We start from the raw sequence: 17,864 nt of genomic DNA on the forward strand, positions 1-17,864 counted from the left end.
AAATAACTGAGAAGGAATTCAATAATATTTAACGAAGTTTTCAAGAGACATCTGGTTATATAAGTTGTTTTTGTGTATAGGCACTTGCATCAAACAAGATAATACTTGCTTGATTACGTGCGAGGACAAACTAGATGTGTCCTGTCTTAATGTTATCGAAATAATTGTGAATTAACGATAAATCTGTTTTGTGATCTTCATTTTGAAAACGTGTGTACAGCTCGAGAGCTGAAGGTTCAGTCCTTAACTCCTTATATCGGTTTTTACAAAAATTCTTACAAGTAGTTGCCAGGTATAATTTTACCAAAGTGGGGATGACTTAGGTAGTGGATTATTACAAATTTGGTGGGAGTACTTAGGTTACTAGAGTCTTGAATTGTCAATTCCTTCACAGGAGGGTAGGACATCAAAAGAGTGTCTCTAACATTTAAACTTTTGGATCTCAGAATTTCAAAGAGGTAATTGCAGTTAAAAAATTAGGCTCTCATAAAGTTGAGAAGGTAACTGAATTTTGTTTAAATATTTTCTATGGTACGTTGTCAAAATACTTAAGTGAAAGTGGACAATTATCGGATTAGATCCTTCTTAAAAGACCCGAGTAATAAAACGTTTTAAGTGAATATTCCTTGAGTAATAAATATTTGTACTTAAGTGAAACTAAACATCTGGTGTAAATGTGTTTGGGTATTTCCCAGATATTTTTCTTAATAAAAAATGTCCACTGCTTTAATTTATGAATTTATAAACTAGACTCTCAACATAAGTATATAAACAGTCAACTGCCCGATATAGGTCTGCCCGCAATAAGACTATTCCCCTTACTCAGCAGTTGCTGAGTACAAACAGTTTCCTCCATTTAACCTCTCATTCGAGTTTCGTACCAGATAGCCCGTTATAAGCTTCCGTTAAAACTGTCAAAATTATAAACTAAGAATAGGAAAAAATAGACGAATCAATGATGGAAATTTACTATCTAGTTTTCGCGGAAAATAAATGAATCTATATTAAGTAAAATATAATTTGTTGTTCATAATTGTAATCATGAAATACATTTGAACCTTCTGTTGCAATAGAAAAGTTTGATTGAGCTTTATGTTCATCAATAAAATTAATGTTATTATTATTATTACTGTAATTCATACCGTTATCATTATAATTTTTTGCACTATAATTATTATTTACGTAAAAAAATAAGTATTTATTTTAGCGCTATAAGCACTAGAAAAATCGGGATAGCGGCGTGTGTAACAAAACGTAAATATAACGTTTGAAATCATGTAAAATAAAACAGGCTTATAACAGGCAATAGAGATCAAAAATAGACGCACGGTAGTGAGGAGACTGGAATGCTCAGAAACATTTGCCCTACGTCCCTGAGACCAGACTCATGATGGGTAGTCGACTGTATTCATAAAAATGTCAGAAACATATGCTAAAAATGAGCAATTTATAAAAAAAAAATCTGTTAAAATTTAAGCCTTTAATTGAAAATGTCCGCTCGTCAAATTTTCTCATTTTCCATTTATATAACAAAGGATCTCTGTATTGCACGATATTCTAGCTCACATCACATGAAAAAAAAAAAAAAAAAAAAAAAAAAAACTCAGTATTGGATCAAGTACGACTTCAAAAGGGCATAAAATTCTCTATGACACACGTGCCGTAAGCCAATTTATTCAGAATGACTATTTCAAAGTTATAAGCTTCCGGATATCATTTTATGTGACAAATTGCATTCATGCGTCTATTACGATTAACTTGTTGAGGTTGTGTGAAATAGTCCGAAGTACATTTCGTAAAAAATCGATAGTTATTACCCAGGAAGGAATCGCCAATGGTATCCGATGGCGGAGCCTTCGGCCAGTTGTATATAATTTCCCAAGCCTAAGAAATAACCTGGTCCGAGCCTAGGCCCTATGGTTTGATTACTTTACATCAAGCTTTAAGAAATAATCCGTCAGAGCGTGTACTGTCTACTTCAATGAACCCTCGCATTTTTGAATCACGGTGGAAACACGGTGGGTTTGTTCCATTTTACCACTGTGATTACGCGGTGAATCCACCGTGATTCCACAGTGGGTTGCCCACTGTGTATACACGGTGTTCCCACTGTGATTACGCGGTGGATACATCGTGGAACCACGGTGGTGAAATAGCAAAAAACCACCGTGGAATCACGGTGAATGCACCGCGTAATCACAGTGGGAACACCGTGTATACACAGTGGTCAACCCACCGTGGAATCACGGTGGATACACCGCGTTATCACAGTGGATACACTGTGTATACCTGGTGGTGAAATGGAACAAACCCACCGTGTAACCACGGTGGATCCACGGTGTTTACACTTCCACGGTGTTTCCACCGTGATTCAAATCTGCGAGGGAACGATAAACATAACCTGCAATCTGACTCGGAGAATGTACAAGTAACAGTCATGTGAGTGAAAAAATAATTGACAATAATATAGAATCTAACAATAGTAATAATAACGCTAAGCCTGAAATTTCTTCCAGTAAGTTATATCAATTATTAATATTAATATATACTATAATTGAATATCAAAAAATGATCAATGATGGAGTATTTTATTTAAGGCAATTCAATTAGTTACGAAAAAATTCTTCATCAGGTAGTATCCATGTTGAGCTATCAAATGATACGTTACATAATGACAATATGAATCACAGTCTGGAAGGAAAATTTTTTATCTATATAAATATATTTATTATAGGCCATAAAATTCCTAATTAATTCAAAAATAAATATTGTTTCATTATTCGATCAGAACTCCAATATTCGTATTTTTAAGCATAAAACTTTTATTAAACCTTGAATAAACTATGGAAAAAAATTTTTTTACAATAATTAACGAATAGTTCAGATTTCTCGAATAATTGAAAAATGTACAAATATTTCAATAGCTAACGAATACTAAGAATTTTTCGAACTATTAAAAAGATTACAAACTCGAAAACTGCCAATTATTGGAATTTTTTGATCCATTCAAACATTTCCGAATTCGTAATTTGACCAGAAATTCCAGAATTTACCAATTGTTTGAATGATTTAAATTTCCATTTATTCAGTTTCTTAAAAAAACGCTCAATTTCCTATAAAATTAAGAATCGTTTTGTAGACACAACGATTTAACTGTAATAGACCCTCGGATGTTATATTTCACATAAATTGATCTTTGAAAGCCTATAACTTTGAAATATTTATTCCAGGTGAATTGATACCAAGTACTTGTTTGTAAGAAATTTTATGCCCCTTAAATCAATGGATGATTTATTTATGTACGATTTCCTATTCCTGAAATATGAGCTGAAATATCACGCGGAAAAGTTTTTCCGCGTTATTTAAATGGGAAACAAAAAAACACAATAAGCGACCTCTGAAACTTTCAATTGAGGGCTCATATTTTAATCCCTTTCCGCAACAAGAAAATAGTTGCTCGGATAAAAATAGTAAGTAATCAGCAGTAAATCAATGAATAAAAAATAATAAATAGACGACGTTACTTACATACTCGATGCAGGTACTGAATATAAATGAACACGTAAAAAATATCGGTTATACTTGGATTTTAATTGAAAAGTTATAATTGAATTTCAGTGAAGACAAACAAATCTATTAAGTTATCGGTCTGGATTTAATAAATATATTTTTACTAATCTGGAAAATACAGCTTATGTACGTACACACAAATAAAATTAATTAAAATCAATAAGATATTTTTAGAAAAAGGTTTCTAAGTTAAGTAGATCCCCTGATTAGGAAATATGGTTTGCTCCATGTGTACGTCTATATAGTCCCCTTTCTGGGTAAACCTTGTAACTACTTTTTTTTCATAATTAAAATTATGAGTAAAAAACATTCTTTAGTACTACTATTGCGTAAAAAAACTTCAAATTTCAATAATTATAACAGAATGTTCGAGAGAATTTTGAATTTTAGTATTGCCATCAATGCACGGGTAACGGAACAGGTGTTTTGGCCGATTTCTGAAAAATTTATAATTTTGCAGTTACGAGGTTTACCCAGAGAGGGGACGATACACGGTAAGAAATATTTTGCGGATATCACTATGCCAGTATGAGCGTGAACGCCATACTGTATGGTATCGAAGATTTTTATAGGTTATAAAATTGTATGCATAGATGATTCAACCATTGCGGGAATAGTAACATTGGCAATAGTTGTTGCGGACGCCGCAATGTCAGTATGGCCGTCAGGCCCATGCTGCATTGCCGTATTCACATTACTTCTGGCTGTTAAACCTAGTCTAACGACATCTATATAGTTTTGGTGATAATACAATAATATACATTGATTGGCACGCCAGAAATCATGGCGGGAAACACTATAGTAGCATTGCGCTCTTGGCATTGTAGTAGGACCATGCTGTTTCGCCTGCTATGCATACGTGTGAGCAATACTATAGCTCCAGTACTATACAGTATAGTAAATAACGCCATACTTCTGGGACTCGTGACAATACTGTCTTGGAATATTTCACATACTATTTTAGCATCTGTCTTGAGACCATACCAGCATGCTATTGAACGCCATGTATTTCTTACTGTGTATATTAGTCGATTCAAATTGTTTTAAATTATTTCAAATTGTTTTGAATCATTCCAAATAATTTTTTTTCAATTAGGGTCCGTCTTCTTAGTTCGATAAATCATTCTTTAATCAATCAATTAGAACTTTTGTCTAAAGAGCCAACAAATTCAATTAAATATTTTACTATTACCCGGGAAAAAATAATTTAGATCTATATAGATCTAAAATTTTGGATAGATCTCAGATCTCTGAACATTTTGACAGATCGTCAAATCTTAGAAAATTTTAAATCTATGGTGATCTCAAAAGATCTTTACTGATCTCTGCCGATCTTCGAAGACAATAATAATATCAATTATCTACTTAGATTTATGTTGATCTATCTAGATCAACAAGTCATAAACATCAATTTTTCTTATTAGGGCTACAGAGATCACCAGAGATCTCCGATGATTTCGGTGAATTTCCATAAATCTTCATAAATCTCTGGGAAAAAAGCACCAGCAGCTATGAGATCTACTTCGATCTCTGAAGATCTGCAGAAGTAACATAGATCTAAAATTTGGGATAGAATACCCCTGAAAATTTCAGCTGATCGTCAATAACATTATACTTATAGTGATCTCTCAAATGACCTCATAAGATCTCTACTGATCTCAGCAAATCTTTGGAAACTTCACAATGATATCTATTTTGATTTATGTAGATCTATGTTGATCGACAAGTTATAAACATCAATTTTCCTCGTTGGAAGTACAGAGGTCACCGGAAATCTTCAACGATTTCCATGAATTTCTACAAATCTTCGTAGATCTCTAGAAAAAATGCACCAGCACTTATAAAATTTACTTTGATCTCAGTAGAACTGCTAGAAGAAAGGTAGATCTAATTTTTGAAAAATCATATCCCCGCAGACTTACAGTAGATCAACGACCTCGCGGTATTCATCTCAAGTAGAAGCTCTCTAACTTTGACAACGAATGGCTTGAAATTACTGGAATGAAAGCTAGAGACTACACGACAACAGGCGGTCACTTCCATGACTTTTTTATAAGAAATTAGGCAAGGGGGTCAAAGTTAGGGAGTGTAAAGGTTAAAGGAACTCTACTGTAATGGCTGTATGGGACGACAACCGGTCATATTATCCAAGACAAAAACTACAAGGCAATAAAATCCTATCAACTTTACCCCTACAAAGATATAAGTTCCTTTCGATGAATCAACATAAATCGATATCAACTCACATGGTTCATTAGTAGATCTACTTTGATCCACGTTGACCTCTAAACCATTCCTGACTATACGGATCAAAAGGGTATAATCCCCTTCATAAGTAAATTGCTCTTATGGTTCACCCTTAACTGTTTGCTCGGCGTCTTCTAGACGCCAGCAATAAGACATTTTATTAGTTAACTTACAAAGGTTACTATAATAGAAGCGAGACACTAGAAATGACGTGCGCAGTTAAGGCTTAAGAACTTGAAGAATAAAACTACAAGTTTCTAAAGAAAGTACTCTCTAATAGGCCACCACAAGTATTTTCATCAAAAAAAAAATTATTTCAAGTTTATTTGCATTTATTGCAACAAAATTAAAACTGTAATTGTAATTCTTTGATCCCAAGTTTTCATTCTGTTCGCATTTTAATTAAAGGAAACATAAACAGTTTTGAAAACTATATTTTAACAAATCTTTTCTTAACAATCATTGTTCAAAACATTACTATAGCTGAGGAAATTACATCTTTTCACAGAAAACCAATAAAAAAAGAAAAAAAAAGATCATAAATACTGTCGACATTGAATCTTCGTAGACTACTGAAGTTAATACTTTAAATACTTTCGAATGGAGTGAGAAGAATCAACTTTAAGCTTTGAAGTCTTATACTTTTCAGATTGATTTCAAGTAACTCTATATAATAATAGTTGATCTTGTACAAATAAGTACGAGATTTTTATGTGTTGGCACGATCATCTGCCAAGTTTCGCATCTTGTGTCTTATTTCCCATTTGTACTAGATGTATACTGACTTTTTTTGGAAAAAAATATTGGAAAAATAAACTGTAACAGTTTTAGAGAGAGCACGTGCTACAGGGTATCTATTGAACGTGTATTATAAAATAGCAGTTTACATATCAAGTGCGATTGTGTATAAGAAGCGAGTTGTGACGATTGACTACCGAGCAGAGACGAGGTTGTCAATACAACGCGCTTCTTTTACGGAATCGCACTAGTTATACATGTCGAAAAGTCATTACAAGCTTGGGCGTTATCCTGAGTATTGGTCTCAATATTAATATCTCTAATTTTTATTTAAAATATAAACGAATAATAATTATGCAACACAGTGATTAAATATTAAAAGTATTGTTCACAAATAATGATACTTAGACAAGTAATATAATGAAAATAGTGTCACATAAATATCAAAATACAGTAAATATTAATTAATGCAGTAATTGATTACACGGGAAATTATTATAATTGTAACACACGACAGTCCAATAATATTCAAATAAAACCTGATCGAATAATTTACAAATACTACGGCAAACTAGGCTCGAGAACAAATCCACGGTCGACAGGACAACTTGTACTCGCACAACGAATGCTCAATCAGAACTAACTGACTCAACTAGTACCAAACTCTGTACTTTTCGTTAAAAACCTTTTTCTCAAAATATTCAAAGAAGGACAACCATCTCATTATCTTACTATCTTGTCCTCTGTGTCTTACTATACCCATCCTGTGACCGTGGCTACGTTTGGTGAACAGATGTCACAGCGAGCCTAAGACTCCCGCAATAAACATAATCTGCTCAAGTTGTAAACAACTAGAACTTAAATTTTATTATTTAATTGTTACTATAAAAACTAGTCTCGACTGTTGGGAATTTCCCGTCCCATTGGAAAACCCTATTTTATTCTTTCATCTCCGACATATACATTAGTTTTCGTAAAAATTGCTTGAAAAGTATGCCAATGAGTGTCTGTAGACGGCAAGTAACAAAGGGCACTTTCAAATATACGATGAAAATTTTCGGCACAAAATGGCTCAATGAGTAACTTTGATATTTTTTCTTACTAGCTATAGTACATGATCGAACAAAATAGTACACAATTTGATCGATTAGGTAAAAAATAATTTAGATCTATGTAGATCGCTTACTATAGATCTGGGTAGATCTTAAATTGGGATAAGATCTCAGAAGATCTCTAATAGTGTCGGCAAATCGTCAATAATTTTAAGCCTATGGTGATCTCAAAAGATCCTTACTGATCTCAGCCGACCTTCGAAGACTTCATAATAATATCAATGGTCTATTAAGATTTATGCTGATCTATCTAGATCAATAAGTCATAAACATCAATTTTTCTTGTTAGGGCTACAGAGATCACCAGAGATCTCTAACGATTTCGGTGAATTTCCAGCAGCTGTGAGATCTACTTCGATCTCTGAAGATCTGCTAGAAGTAACATAGATCGGAAATTTTGGATTTATATCAGAAGATCTTTGATAATTTTGGCAGATCGTCAATGACTTTCGATCTGTCGTGATTTCTAAAGATCTCCAACGATCTTGAATCTTTGATGATTCTAGATCTATGGTGATCTTAAAAGATCTATACTGATCTCAGCAAATCTTTGGAAAGTTCACAACAATTTCGATAGAGATCTATTTAGATTCAAGCAGATCTATAAGTTATAGACACCAATTTTTCTTGTTATATCCGTGATTTTTCACATATCTTTATAGATCTCTAGAAAAAAATTTCTGGCAATGATGAGATCTACTTTGATCTCCGTAGATTTTTTACAATCACGTAAATCTTACTTTTGGAAAAACCCGATCTTCGAAGACTTACTGTAGATCAACGTAGATCCACATTGTTTTTTTTCCGAGATGAGAATAAAATTATAGCACTGCGCCAATTTTAAATTTTCATTCATTAGTATTACTTTTTCACAGTACCGTGACACAGTGACCTCAAATATATCGATTATCCAAAATGACCGTGATAATTTTTTAATGAATACAAGCTTCATGATTTACTAGTTTTTTTTTTTTTTTTTCGTAGTAATAAATTATCACAATTTCTATAACCTTGATGACATTCATATGTAAACAGACTATTACGCATTTTACTGATAATACGATAATAGCTCTTGTGCTTTTTATAGCATTGTCACTTTCGTGTAATAGTAAATGGAGTGCCTAGTCATGTTGAGAGTTATTTACCGTCAGCGTGTTACACCACCCTCGTTCGTAAAATACATCGGGGTTGCATGTCACTTAGTTCATTTTTTTTTTTTACTACTACTACTACCCGTTTATATTCAACATGTTTGTCATTCTACTATAGATTATATCTGCTTTTACGGTAATCTGTTTTTCTTTCCATGCAATTATTTTTTCTCTCATCATTACAGAGAAAGGTATTTAATGAACTAGTTAATTTAAAAATGATTAATTACTATTATTGATGATAGAAATAATTAGCTTGTCAAACAGTTAATCACTTAAATTATTCCAGTTCATTTAAATATGCCGAACAATTAAAATCCATGTCCATGATTTATTTGATTATTACGGCGTAATTTTTTCGGGGTATAAGTAGTCTTCGATAATTTTTATTTGTAATTTAAGATTTTATTATAAAAATTTAATGAATTTAAATTTAGATTCTGAATATGAAGAAGAGCAAACACCGCGCTATAGACCAGACTCGTTAGCAAGTCTCTGCAGAGCGACACGATTTACTGAAGCGGAGTTGAAAAGGATATACCGTGGTTTCAAAGCCGTATGTCCTACAGGCGTGGTCAGAGAAGATACATTCAAGTGTATTTACTCACAGTTTTTTCCTCAAGGAGGTGAGTACAAGTTCTGAGTAATATATATATTAGGCTGATTCAAAAAATGATTTCACAAATAGTTTTCTGATTGGTTTTTAAAGCTTGACGTTAAAATGTTAATAACTAGAAAACACTGCGGAATTTCGAAAAACTGTATTCGTAATAATTTGTCAGGAATAAAATTTCCTACATAAAAGTTTTTATGACATTTTGTGATAAGTCTGATAGTTTCACCGGAAAAGTAAAAAAATCTCAAAATTTACTATAAATTTGACTTCAAGCTCTAATAACTTTTGAAAAAATGGATTTATCAAAAAGTGATGAGACCATTTTTGTAGAGTGTTCAATTTCCTACAAAAATATGTATTGGTCTATTCGATCTATTGATTTGTTAACGAGTTAAAAATACTCAGTTAAAAAAAAATTTTCCCGTGTTATTTAAATGGAAATCGATTTTTTCAATGAGCTAGGTCTGTAATCGACATAGAAATTTTTTTCTTGCGCGAAAATTTTTTTTTTGTGTTGAACTATGATTCTTACCACATGCATTTGAAAAAAAAAAACGTTGCTCCGAAATGACGTACCCTAGTATATAGACACATATATTTATACGAATATAGGAGCAGCCCAAAAAAGCCGACTATTCATTTCTTCGAATCTTATATGAAAATTTGTCGATTCAACATATTGCAAAAACCTCTAAAATTAATTCAATAAAAAATTTTGAAGGAGTTACTCACAAAATCAGAAAATTTAAAAAATGAATGAAATTCGAATTTTTTTTTCTGAATTTTATCTATTTCGTGGCGGCAATAAATGAATTTGTAAAATTATGGCTATGCTGAAAATTTCACTCAAAAATTTAAATATTTTAACGTCGCTCGAGAATTGCGAATGTTTTCGAATGCTGTCTTTTGGACGTTCTCGAGCGACACCTGAATACTAATAATAAAGCTTCTTGTCTTTTTCACCATCACTTTGTATCATAATGAATGAAAATAGAACCAGAGACATAAAGAAAATTAGTTATTCACATACTTTCTAATATTTAATTCAATTTTTCGTTTTTTTTTGTTATTCAAATCTTACTCAATTCTATCGTTTGTGACTGCCTAGTACATTTTGGGTTATGCAAAAATTATATTTTAGTGGAAGCACTATAAAAAATCCGGAGTGAATCCGTAGTGAATTCGGATTTAATTTCAATCCGAATTTACTCCGCATTCACTCCGCCACTCAGAGTTCCGGAGTTTTAAAAAAAATCACTCCGCATGCAGAGGGAATTGGGAGTTTTTTTTTAACAGAGTGATCTCGGAGTGACGCGAATTTTATTTCACTCCCAATTCACTCCGGTCCGGAGTTTTAATACTTAGATAAATTTATGTTAATTTATATTAAACTGTTAAACAATGTGTGTATGTGTGTGTGTGCGAGTGTGTGTTTGCGTGCATGTGTGTGTTGGGATGTATGCAGGTGTTTGTGTGCGTGTGTGCAAATGTGTGCGTGTGGGTAAAAATGTGTGCGTGTTTTGATGTGTGCGTGTGCGTGTGTGTGTTCGAGTGTGTGCGTGTGTGTTCGGATGTGTGCGTGTGTGCAAATGTGTGCTTGTGCGTGTGTGTGTGTGTTCGAGTGTGTGCAAATGTGTGCGTGTGTGCAAATGTGTGAGTATGTGTACAAATATGTGTGTGTGTGTTCGGGTGTATGCGTGTGTGTTCGTATGTGTGTGTGTGCAAATGTGTGCGTGTGTGGGTTTGGCTGTGTGCGTGTGTGTTCTGCATTCACTCCGCGAATTTTTTACAGTGTGGTAATAATTAATTTATAAAATCATGCAAACATTAACTCAAAGTATTAGTGGTGACACGCGTAAATATCCGCGGACAAAATATCCGACGACAAAATATCCCCGCGACAGAATATCCCCGCGACAAATTATCTTTGGACAAAATCTCCCTGGATAAAATATCCTCAAGATTAAATATTTTTATAACGAAATCATTTGAAGAAATAAAAAATTTAAAAAAAAGTAAAAATTTTAACTAAAAAAAATTTTCATATGGTTTAAAAAATTTGTATTTTTAAATAAATATTTAACACAAATTGCAATATTCAGTCCATAAGTAACTTAAAAAATATTCATGTAGAATTTGTGATTTTCGAAATTTGAATTTTGGCGCCATTGATTAATTTAATAGTGTTGCGGATATTTTGTCGCGGATATTTTGTCCGCGGATATTAACACAGGTAACCGTATTAGTTACGTATGATGAGTTAATATTCAAAATTTTTTGATCAACTTTCAAAAATCGATATTTCGAGCTAAAATTTCCAGCACAGTATTGATTTTACAAATATAAAGTATTCCTGCTACAAAATAGAAAAAAGCCACAAAAAAAATGATCATAATTTCAATCGTTTTTTGGAATTTTCAAAATTTTAAGCGACGACTTCAAAATTTTCTATCGAACTAATTTTTGAAGAGGATTTTCAAAACAACAAATTTGCATATGAGACTTGAAAAAAAACTAGTTGGTTTTTTTTCTGGGTCACTAATATACAAAGCATTTTTTTTTGTACAACCACCAAAATCTTAATAAAACATTTTTGTTGATGTCTGTTAAAGCAAATACCAGTCAATATGCCCACTATGTGTTTAATACCCTGGATCAAGATCACAGTGGACTATTGAGCTTCGAGGTAAGTAAAGAAAATTTATTTATTCAACTGAAAAAATATCTAAAATAATTCAAATCATAATAAAAAAGCTCTCTTGATTTTCCCGATGAATTGTAATTCACAAATCTAAAAGTTTTCCACACAACATCATTCTATAATGACCTAATCGACATTGACATTGCTTGAGGCGAAACTTCGTCCTCTAACGTCAAGATTGAAGCAAAGGAATAGAAAGACGTCGAGAAAAGCTTTCAGCGAATTGAGAAAATCGAGCACATTCAATATGCACTATATGCACTACAGGTTATATAAATTTAAATGCATTCATGCGAGTAACGAATGTTTATTCAGTAGGTTAAACTATATATACATCAAAAATCTTTAATTGTTCATCGTCAGAAATCGTTCAATATTGTCAAGTACTTCTATAGAGTAGATCGAGTTAATAGAATAAAATTCCAAGTTGTTTATAATAAAGTTTCAGTACGCAGATACAATTGATCTTATCTGCTTGCTAACTCTTGTAAGGCTAGAGGAGTAGCTTCGGTTTGAGTTTCTGCGTCTTTTTACGAGTTTTCGTTGTCGATATAAACAACATAAAAAAAATCTAGAGAGTAAAGCGACCTCGATCTTGGGTAAATGAATATTTTGAATTTAGGAATGGCTCCGGAAATCAGGGGGTGCTTGAAAGTTCTTTGAGGTTTATGAGACAACAAAAAAAAATTTCCGACTGAGCCTATTTACATATTTTTTTAAATATTTTCGATTTTCGTTGTTGAAAAACGTCACGAACTTTAGGCACATTAAGATTCCTACGTAAGGTCTTATAGGAAACCTCACATCGTCATGTACATTATTACAAGCAACATACATGACAATGTAACAATCTTGTACCGTACAAGACACTGGACATAAGAAACTTACAAAAATTTTACATCATCACATGTCTCTTATAAGATCTTATAAGACAGATATTTTATTCGTGTATTTTTTTTTTAAATTGTTTTCTAGTGTATAGCCGCAATTACGGCCTTTTACATTTTTTGCCTTTATATCGCAACTGCTCTTTCCTGCTTTTCATTGTGCGGCTGTGGCTCGACTTGTACTTATACTGTACTGCATCATTACGGTGATGCCCTCAACAAACCTCCCTTGTGCAATGGAGATGCAGTGGCTAGGACAACCACAGAGAAAACTTAGCCAGTACAGTTTCGGTTTGGGTGATAAAATTCCCATTTTACTGACCACTGGATCTTCATTCCACGCCTAACGATCAGAGACCTTCGTTCGAACCCGATGCGTGGCTAAACGGCCACCCAGCCAAGTAGTGATCATGCTGGATGCTACTTAACTTCGGTGATCGCCCGAGCCTCGCGCGTGCTGAACGGTTACCTCAGCCGCTTTTTATTCCCATATCATTCTTATATAAACGTTTTGAATGCTGGCTCAGTTACACAATATTCATGTACAAAACTTACAAGGCTCTTAGATCATCATCTATGTTTCTTGTAAAAACGTACAGGAACTTTGTTGAGCACTTAGCGCGTAACTGACATGGCCTGATTTCGATTCTCAGTTTGGACTATTCGATTATTTTTCTCAATTTATCTATAAACTGTTTATTAAAAAGGTTCGTTCTTATTACTCCCAATCCCCTCCTTCCTAGGGATGGAAAGATCTATCAAAGAATCTATTTTCGATTCCTACTTCGAGTTTGTTCATGACACAAAAAGTCGATTTTAATCGACTTTTGAATGAAAATTATCATGCAGCAACATTCAAATATTTTTTATCCGAAATTTTCAAAAATTCATAACTTTTTGAAAAAGCGATAAAAAAATTCGAAATAAATCGTGGATGTGTTTTTCAACAAAGACTATAACATGTAAAGGAATCGAGTAAATAAATAATGATCGGGTCCACGACCTTGCTAATTGGCGTGGAATGCCCCACATATTACTGTCCATAGCGATTCTTACTTCCGCTAACGTGAAATTTATTTAATGTTTGGCTGTTATTTAACATTAATAAAAATGTATGACTTTGTTTAAGTATTTTTATATAAATATAATTTAGATGCTATCAAAATTTCAGCTTGAATCAAACACTTCATTTTTATTACATATAAGTACAATTTTTAGGTAGTTTGGTTCTATATTTACACTTCTAAAAGTAACTAGCTTTTTCATTTCTGTCTTAAAAATTTTCATAAATTTCATTTGTAATATGAGCGAATGCGCAAAAAGGATCTGGTTTAGGTGTGATGGAATTTTAACAACTAAAAATTACACCAAAATTAATAATAAACAGTTAAGATATTTATTTACACTTTATACAGTTAAAGATGGTGAGAATGAACATTAAATAGCGAATGCGACAAGATAGATAAGCGATAGCGAATGCGACAAGGTAAGCGGTTTTTAGAAAACGAGGTTGTAAGTTACAAAGCACGTTGTAGATTGCGATGATGAAAGCGTTGTTCAGCCAGCGTTACCGGTCGGTGGTGACGTGTCAGCATAGCTGCATAAAACAAATTTTCCCATTGGCTTAAAAGCGCCAAGAAATTGCATGTATCGGGCCCAGATAGCGAGTGACCCGGCACTATTCTTACATTCAAGTCAGTAGCGAGTTCGGTAACTCCCGGTCGTAGCGGAAATGCACGATGCTTTTAAAATTAATCAAGCTCGTGACTGAACATCATTTAATTTTTCGCTGATTGTGAATCAAACAGATTATCTGACATATATTTTTTCGCAAATTTGCGCTATGTGCAGCATCTCCTTTACAAAAAGGATCAGCCAAACATACGATTTATTATTTATCTATTCAAACTGTGTTACCATGAAAAATTTCAAAATGCATCAAACACTTCATTAAAACGGGTCATTACCTCTCGGCCCGGGTAAAAAAAATTACATATAATTATATGTACTTATATGTGAAAAATGGCCGAATTTGTCTCGGACTAATTTATCTAAAAGTCGAATGTTAAGAATCGATTCTTGGTCGACTTCAAAAACTAAAAGTCGATTCTAAAAAATCGATTTTTTTGAAAGAAACGTCGATTTCCGATTAGAATCGGAATCGATTTCGCCATCCCTACTCCTTCCCTAATTTGAGAATTTTGGAACAATTTACGCATACATTCCCGCGCGCGCACCTGTGTGTATGTGCGTGTGTGTGTTTGCACGAAATCTGCCTACTTTTTTTTCATCAACAAATAGAAATTCGCAGGACAGTGAAATTTAGATTTCTATATCATGAAGCATTTGATTAAATCACTAGCTTTATTTTGCTTTCAAAGGCATTGTTTGAGAGAAATACTCGGGTAAAAATAACTGAAAACCCGTCATAAAATAAACAATAGAGCATCATAAATTTACCATTTCAGAGTCTGATGATATTAGTTATTGTAGATTAAAGTACCCCACAGCAGTTAAATACTAAGTGTAGCACTAAAAAATTTATAATTCAATTTCAAAAACATTACAAAGCTCTTCGAGATTAATTCTATACCTCTATAACGAAGCGTTGAGTGCATTTAACTCTCGCTTAAAAGATAATCACTGATATACTGACGTTAAACCGTATCTGGGGCTTAGAGTACAATAAAATGGTATAATTGCCCACTATAATGAAGAATGCATTCTAATTAACAAGTCTGATGCTATTTTAGGTCAATTTGTTTGAGTGTTCATAAGGGGTGAGCGAGTAATTGCAACTTATGAATAACTAGTATCGAACTGAATATCAATATTCAATTTGAAATTCGCGTCGAATGATTTGTCGGTTTTCAAATTATTTGAAAAATTTAAATGATATGAAAAATTCAAGTAATTTATCACGAGTGAGTTAAAAATTTATTATTCGAAATTTAAACGAAATATTAGAATTCAAAAACATACTGGTGATTCAAAAGCTGGTAAACAATTGGAATTATGATACAGGCGGCCGAGTTTTATTCGGTTGCGGTTATTGGTTGTATCGATTGTGAACATTGACGAAATCAGTAACTATAATCGGTCAGTCAGTAGCCACAGTTAATTATTTAGTGACAAAAGTTGACTAAATCGGTATTGTCAATGAATGTTTTAGTCAGTAACTATAACCAGCCGAATTGATAAACATATTCGGCCTAATTGGTATTCCCAACTGAGGCTTATTCAGTAGCGATTACCGACCACCGATCGGCTGTCGGTTGATTATCTTTTATCGTGTAGACTAAAACCAGCCGGTAAACTGAATGTAAAATACCTCAAGCTCGTTATAAGCAACCGTCCCAACCACTTTTTTTGTTACGACTACGACGCTCCCCTACTCTTTCAGACGCTCAAATTTCGTGCTTTGACGCTCGTTATAAGCATCACTTATTCTTTGTTTCAAACACGGAAAAAAATTGTAGTTCTAACCACAATATTTTAGTAAAAAATTTGTAGTTGCGAGTACTCCAGTGTGTAGTAAAGGATACTATACATAAATATAGAACTGACTTTGCTACAAGTGTGGCTGAGATTATTCCAAGTTGGAGTTAGCATTTCTTCACTCCAACTTGTAGTAACCTCAACTACAGCTGCTGTTGTAGCAACTACAATTGTTTTCCCGTGAGCAAATTTTTTTTAATAATAAATTTATGTAAATACATAGTGTTTCTTAATTTACATTCGCATGTCATTAATTTTGATTTGTATAGAACATATCGTTGGTCATTAGTCTTTTTAGCGTAGTTTCAATTGTTGCTTATAACAAGCGACTTTCATCAAAATTCATATACGTAACGCCTACATGTAAAACGCGCGCCGAATACTAAGATGGAGGGTAAGCCTAAATCTTAGATTTATTCAAGAAGTATTTCCCTTCAACCCCTGACGGGTGCTTATGACGAGCTTGGACTTTACAATAAATCTTCCACGGATTATCTCCATTAGGAGAGACGTGCACAATAATAGGTTACAGAGTGGGAAATGTTTATGACACGAAAAGGGTTAAGGATATGCTGTCAACTTTTCAAGCAGTTCAGTTAACGTCTCTGAGTTTTATTTTATGGGATTTTAAAATGAGTTAAGCAGCTTTACAATAGCTCACTTCACTAAGTTCTTTTCTAGTTTACGGCTTTGGAAAAAAGAATTTAGACCTACGTTGATCTACAGATCTACAGAGATCTGATTTTTATCAACATTAGATCTACGTTAATTCTAACAGATTTACAGAAATCACGATCCCGACTAGAATTTCTTCCTGATTTGCCTGAAGTACCATAAGGACCTTATCAGGTTAATATAAGGTTTGCCTTATTAGGGCAAACCAGACAAGTTCCTTGTCAGGACCTCATCAGGATATCCTTATTCAAAAAAAAGTTATTTGCCATCAGGTCAACCTGACGAGTTCCTGATCAGGACCTCGCCAGGATATCCTTATTCAAAAAAAAGTAATTTGCCATCGAGTCAACCTGACAAGTTCCTAGTCAGGACCTCATCAGGATATCCTTATTCAAAAAATAGTTATTTGCCATCAGGTCCACCTGACGAGTTCCTGATCGGGACCTCGTCAGGATATCCTTATTCAAAAAAAAGTTATCCCATTCCTTTAAATATTCCATTTACAGGCTAAAAATTAAACAAAGTACAAAAGAATAATATATAAAAATCACGTCAATCATTGCAGCACAGATTTTTTACTTCTTCATAAGTTATTCTTTGACATCATAATGAATATTATATTTACACTTTCAAGATCACATGTGTACGTCAGCGCAGTGGATAGCATCG

The 17,864-nt window shown here is 33.3% G+C and overlaps 1 protein-coding gene across 1 annotated transcript in view; it reads left to right on the plus strand.

The window, feature by feature from the left end:
* Positions 1-17,864, plus strand: part of LOC130674217 (uncharacterized) — a 161,749-nt gene that overhangs the window by 62,781 nt on the left and 81,104 nt on the right. The window contains exons 4-5 of the mRNA XM_057479486.1: positions 9,256-9,444; positions 12,047-12,120. Coding sequence (XP_057335469.1) covers positions 9,256-9,444; positions 12,047-12,120 — 263 coding nt within the window. The remainder of the gene's footprint in view (positions 1-9,255; positions 9,445-12,046; positions 12,121-17,864) is intronic.

The sequence above is a fragment of the Microplitis mediator genome, chromosome 9, assembly GCF_029852145.1.
Source record: "Microplitis mediator isolate UGA2020A chromosome 9, iyMicMedi2.1, whole genome shotgun sequence".
Classification (NCBI taxonomy): domain Eukaryota; kingdom Metazoa; phylum Arthropoda; class Insecta; order Hymenoptera; family Braconidae; genus Microplitis; species Microplitis mediator.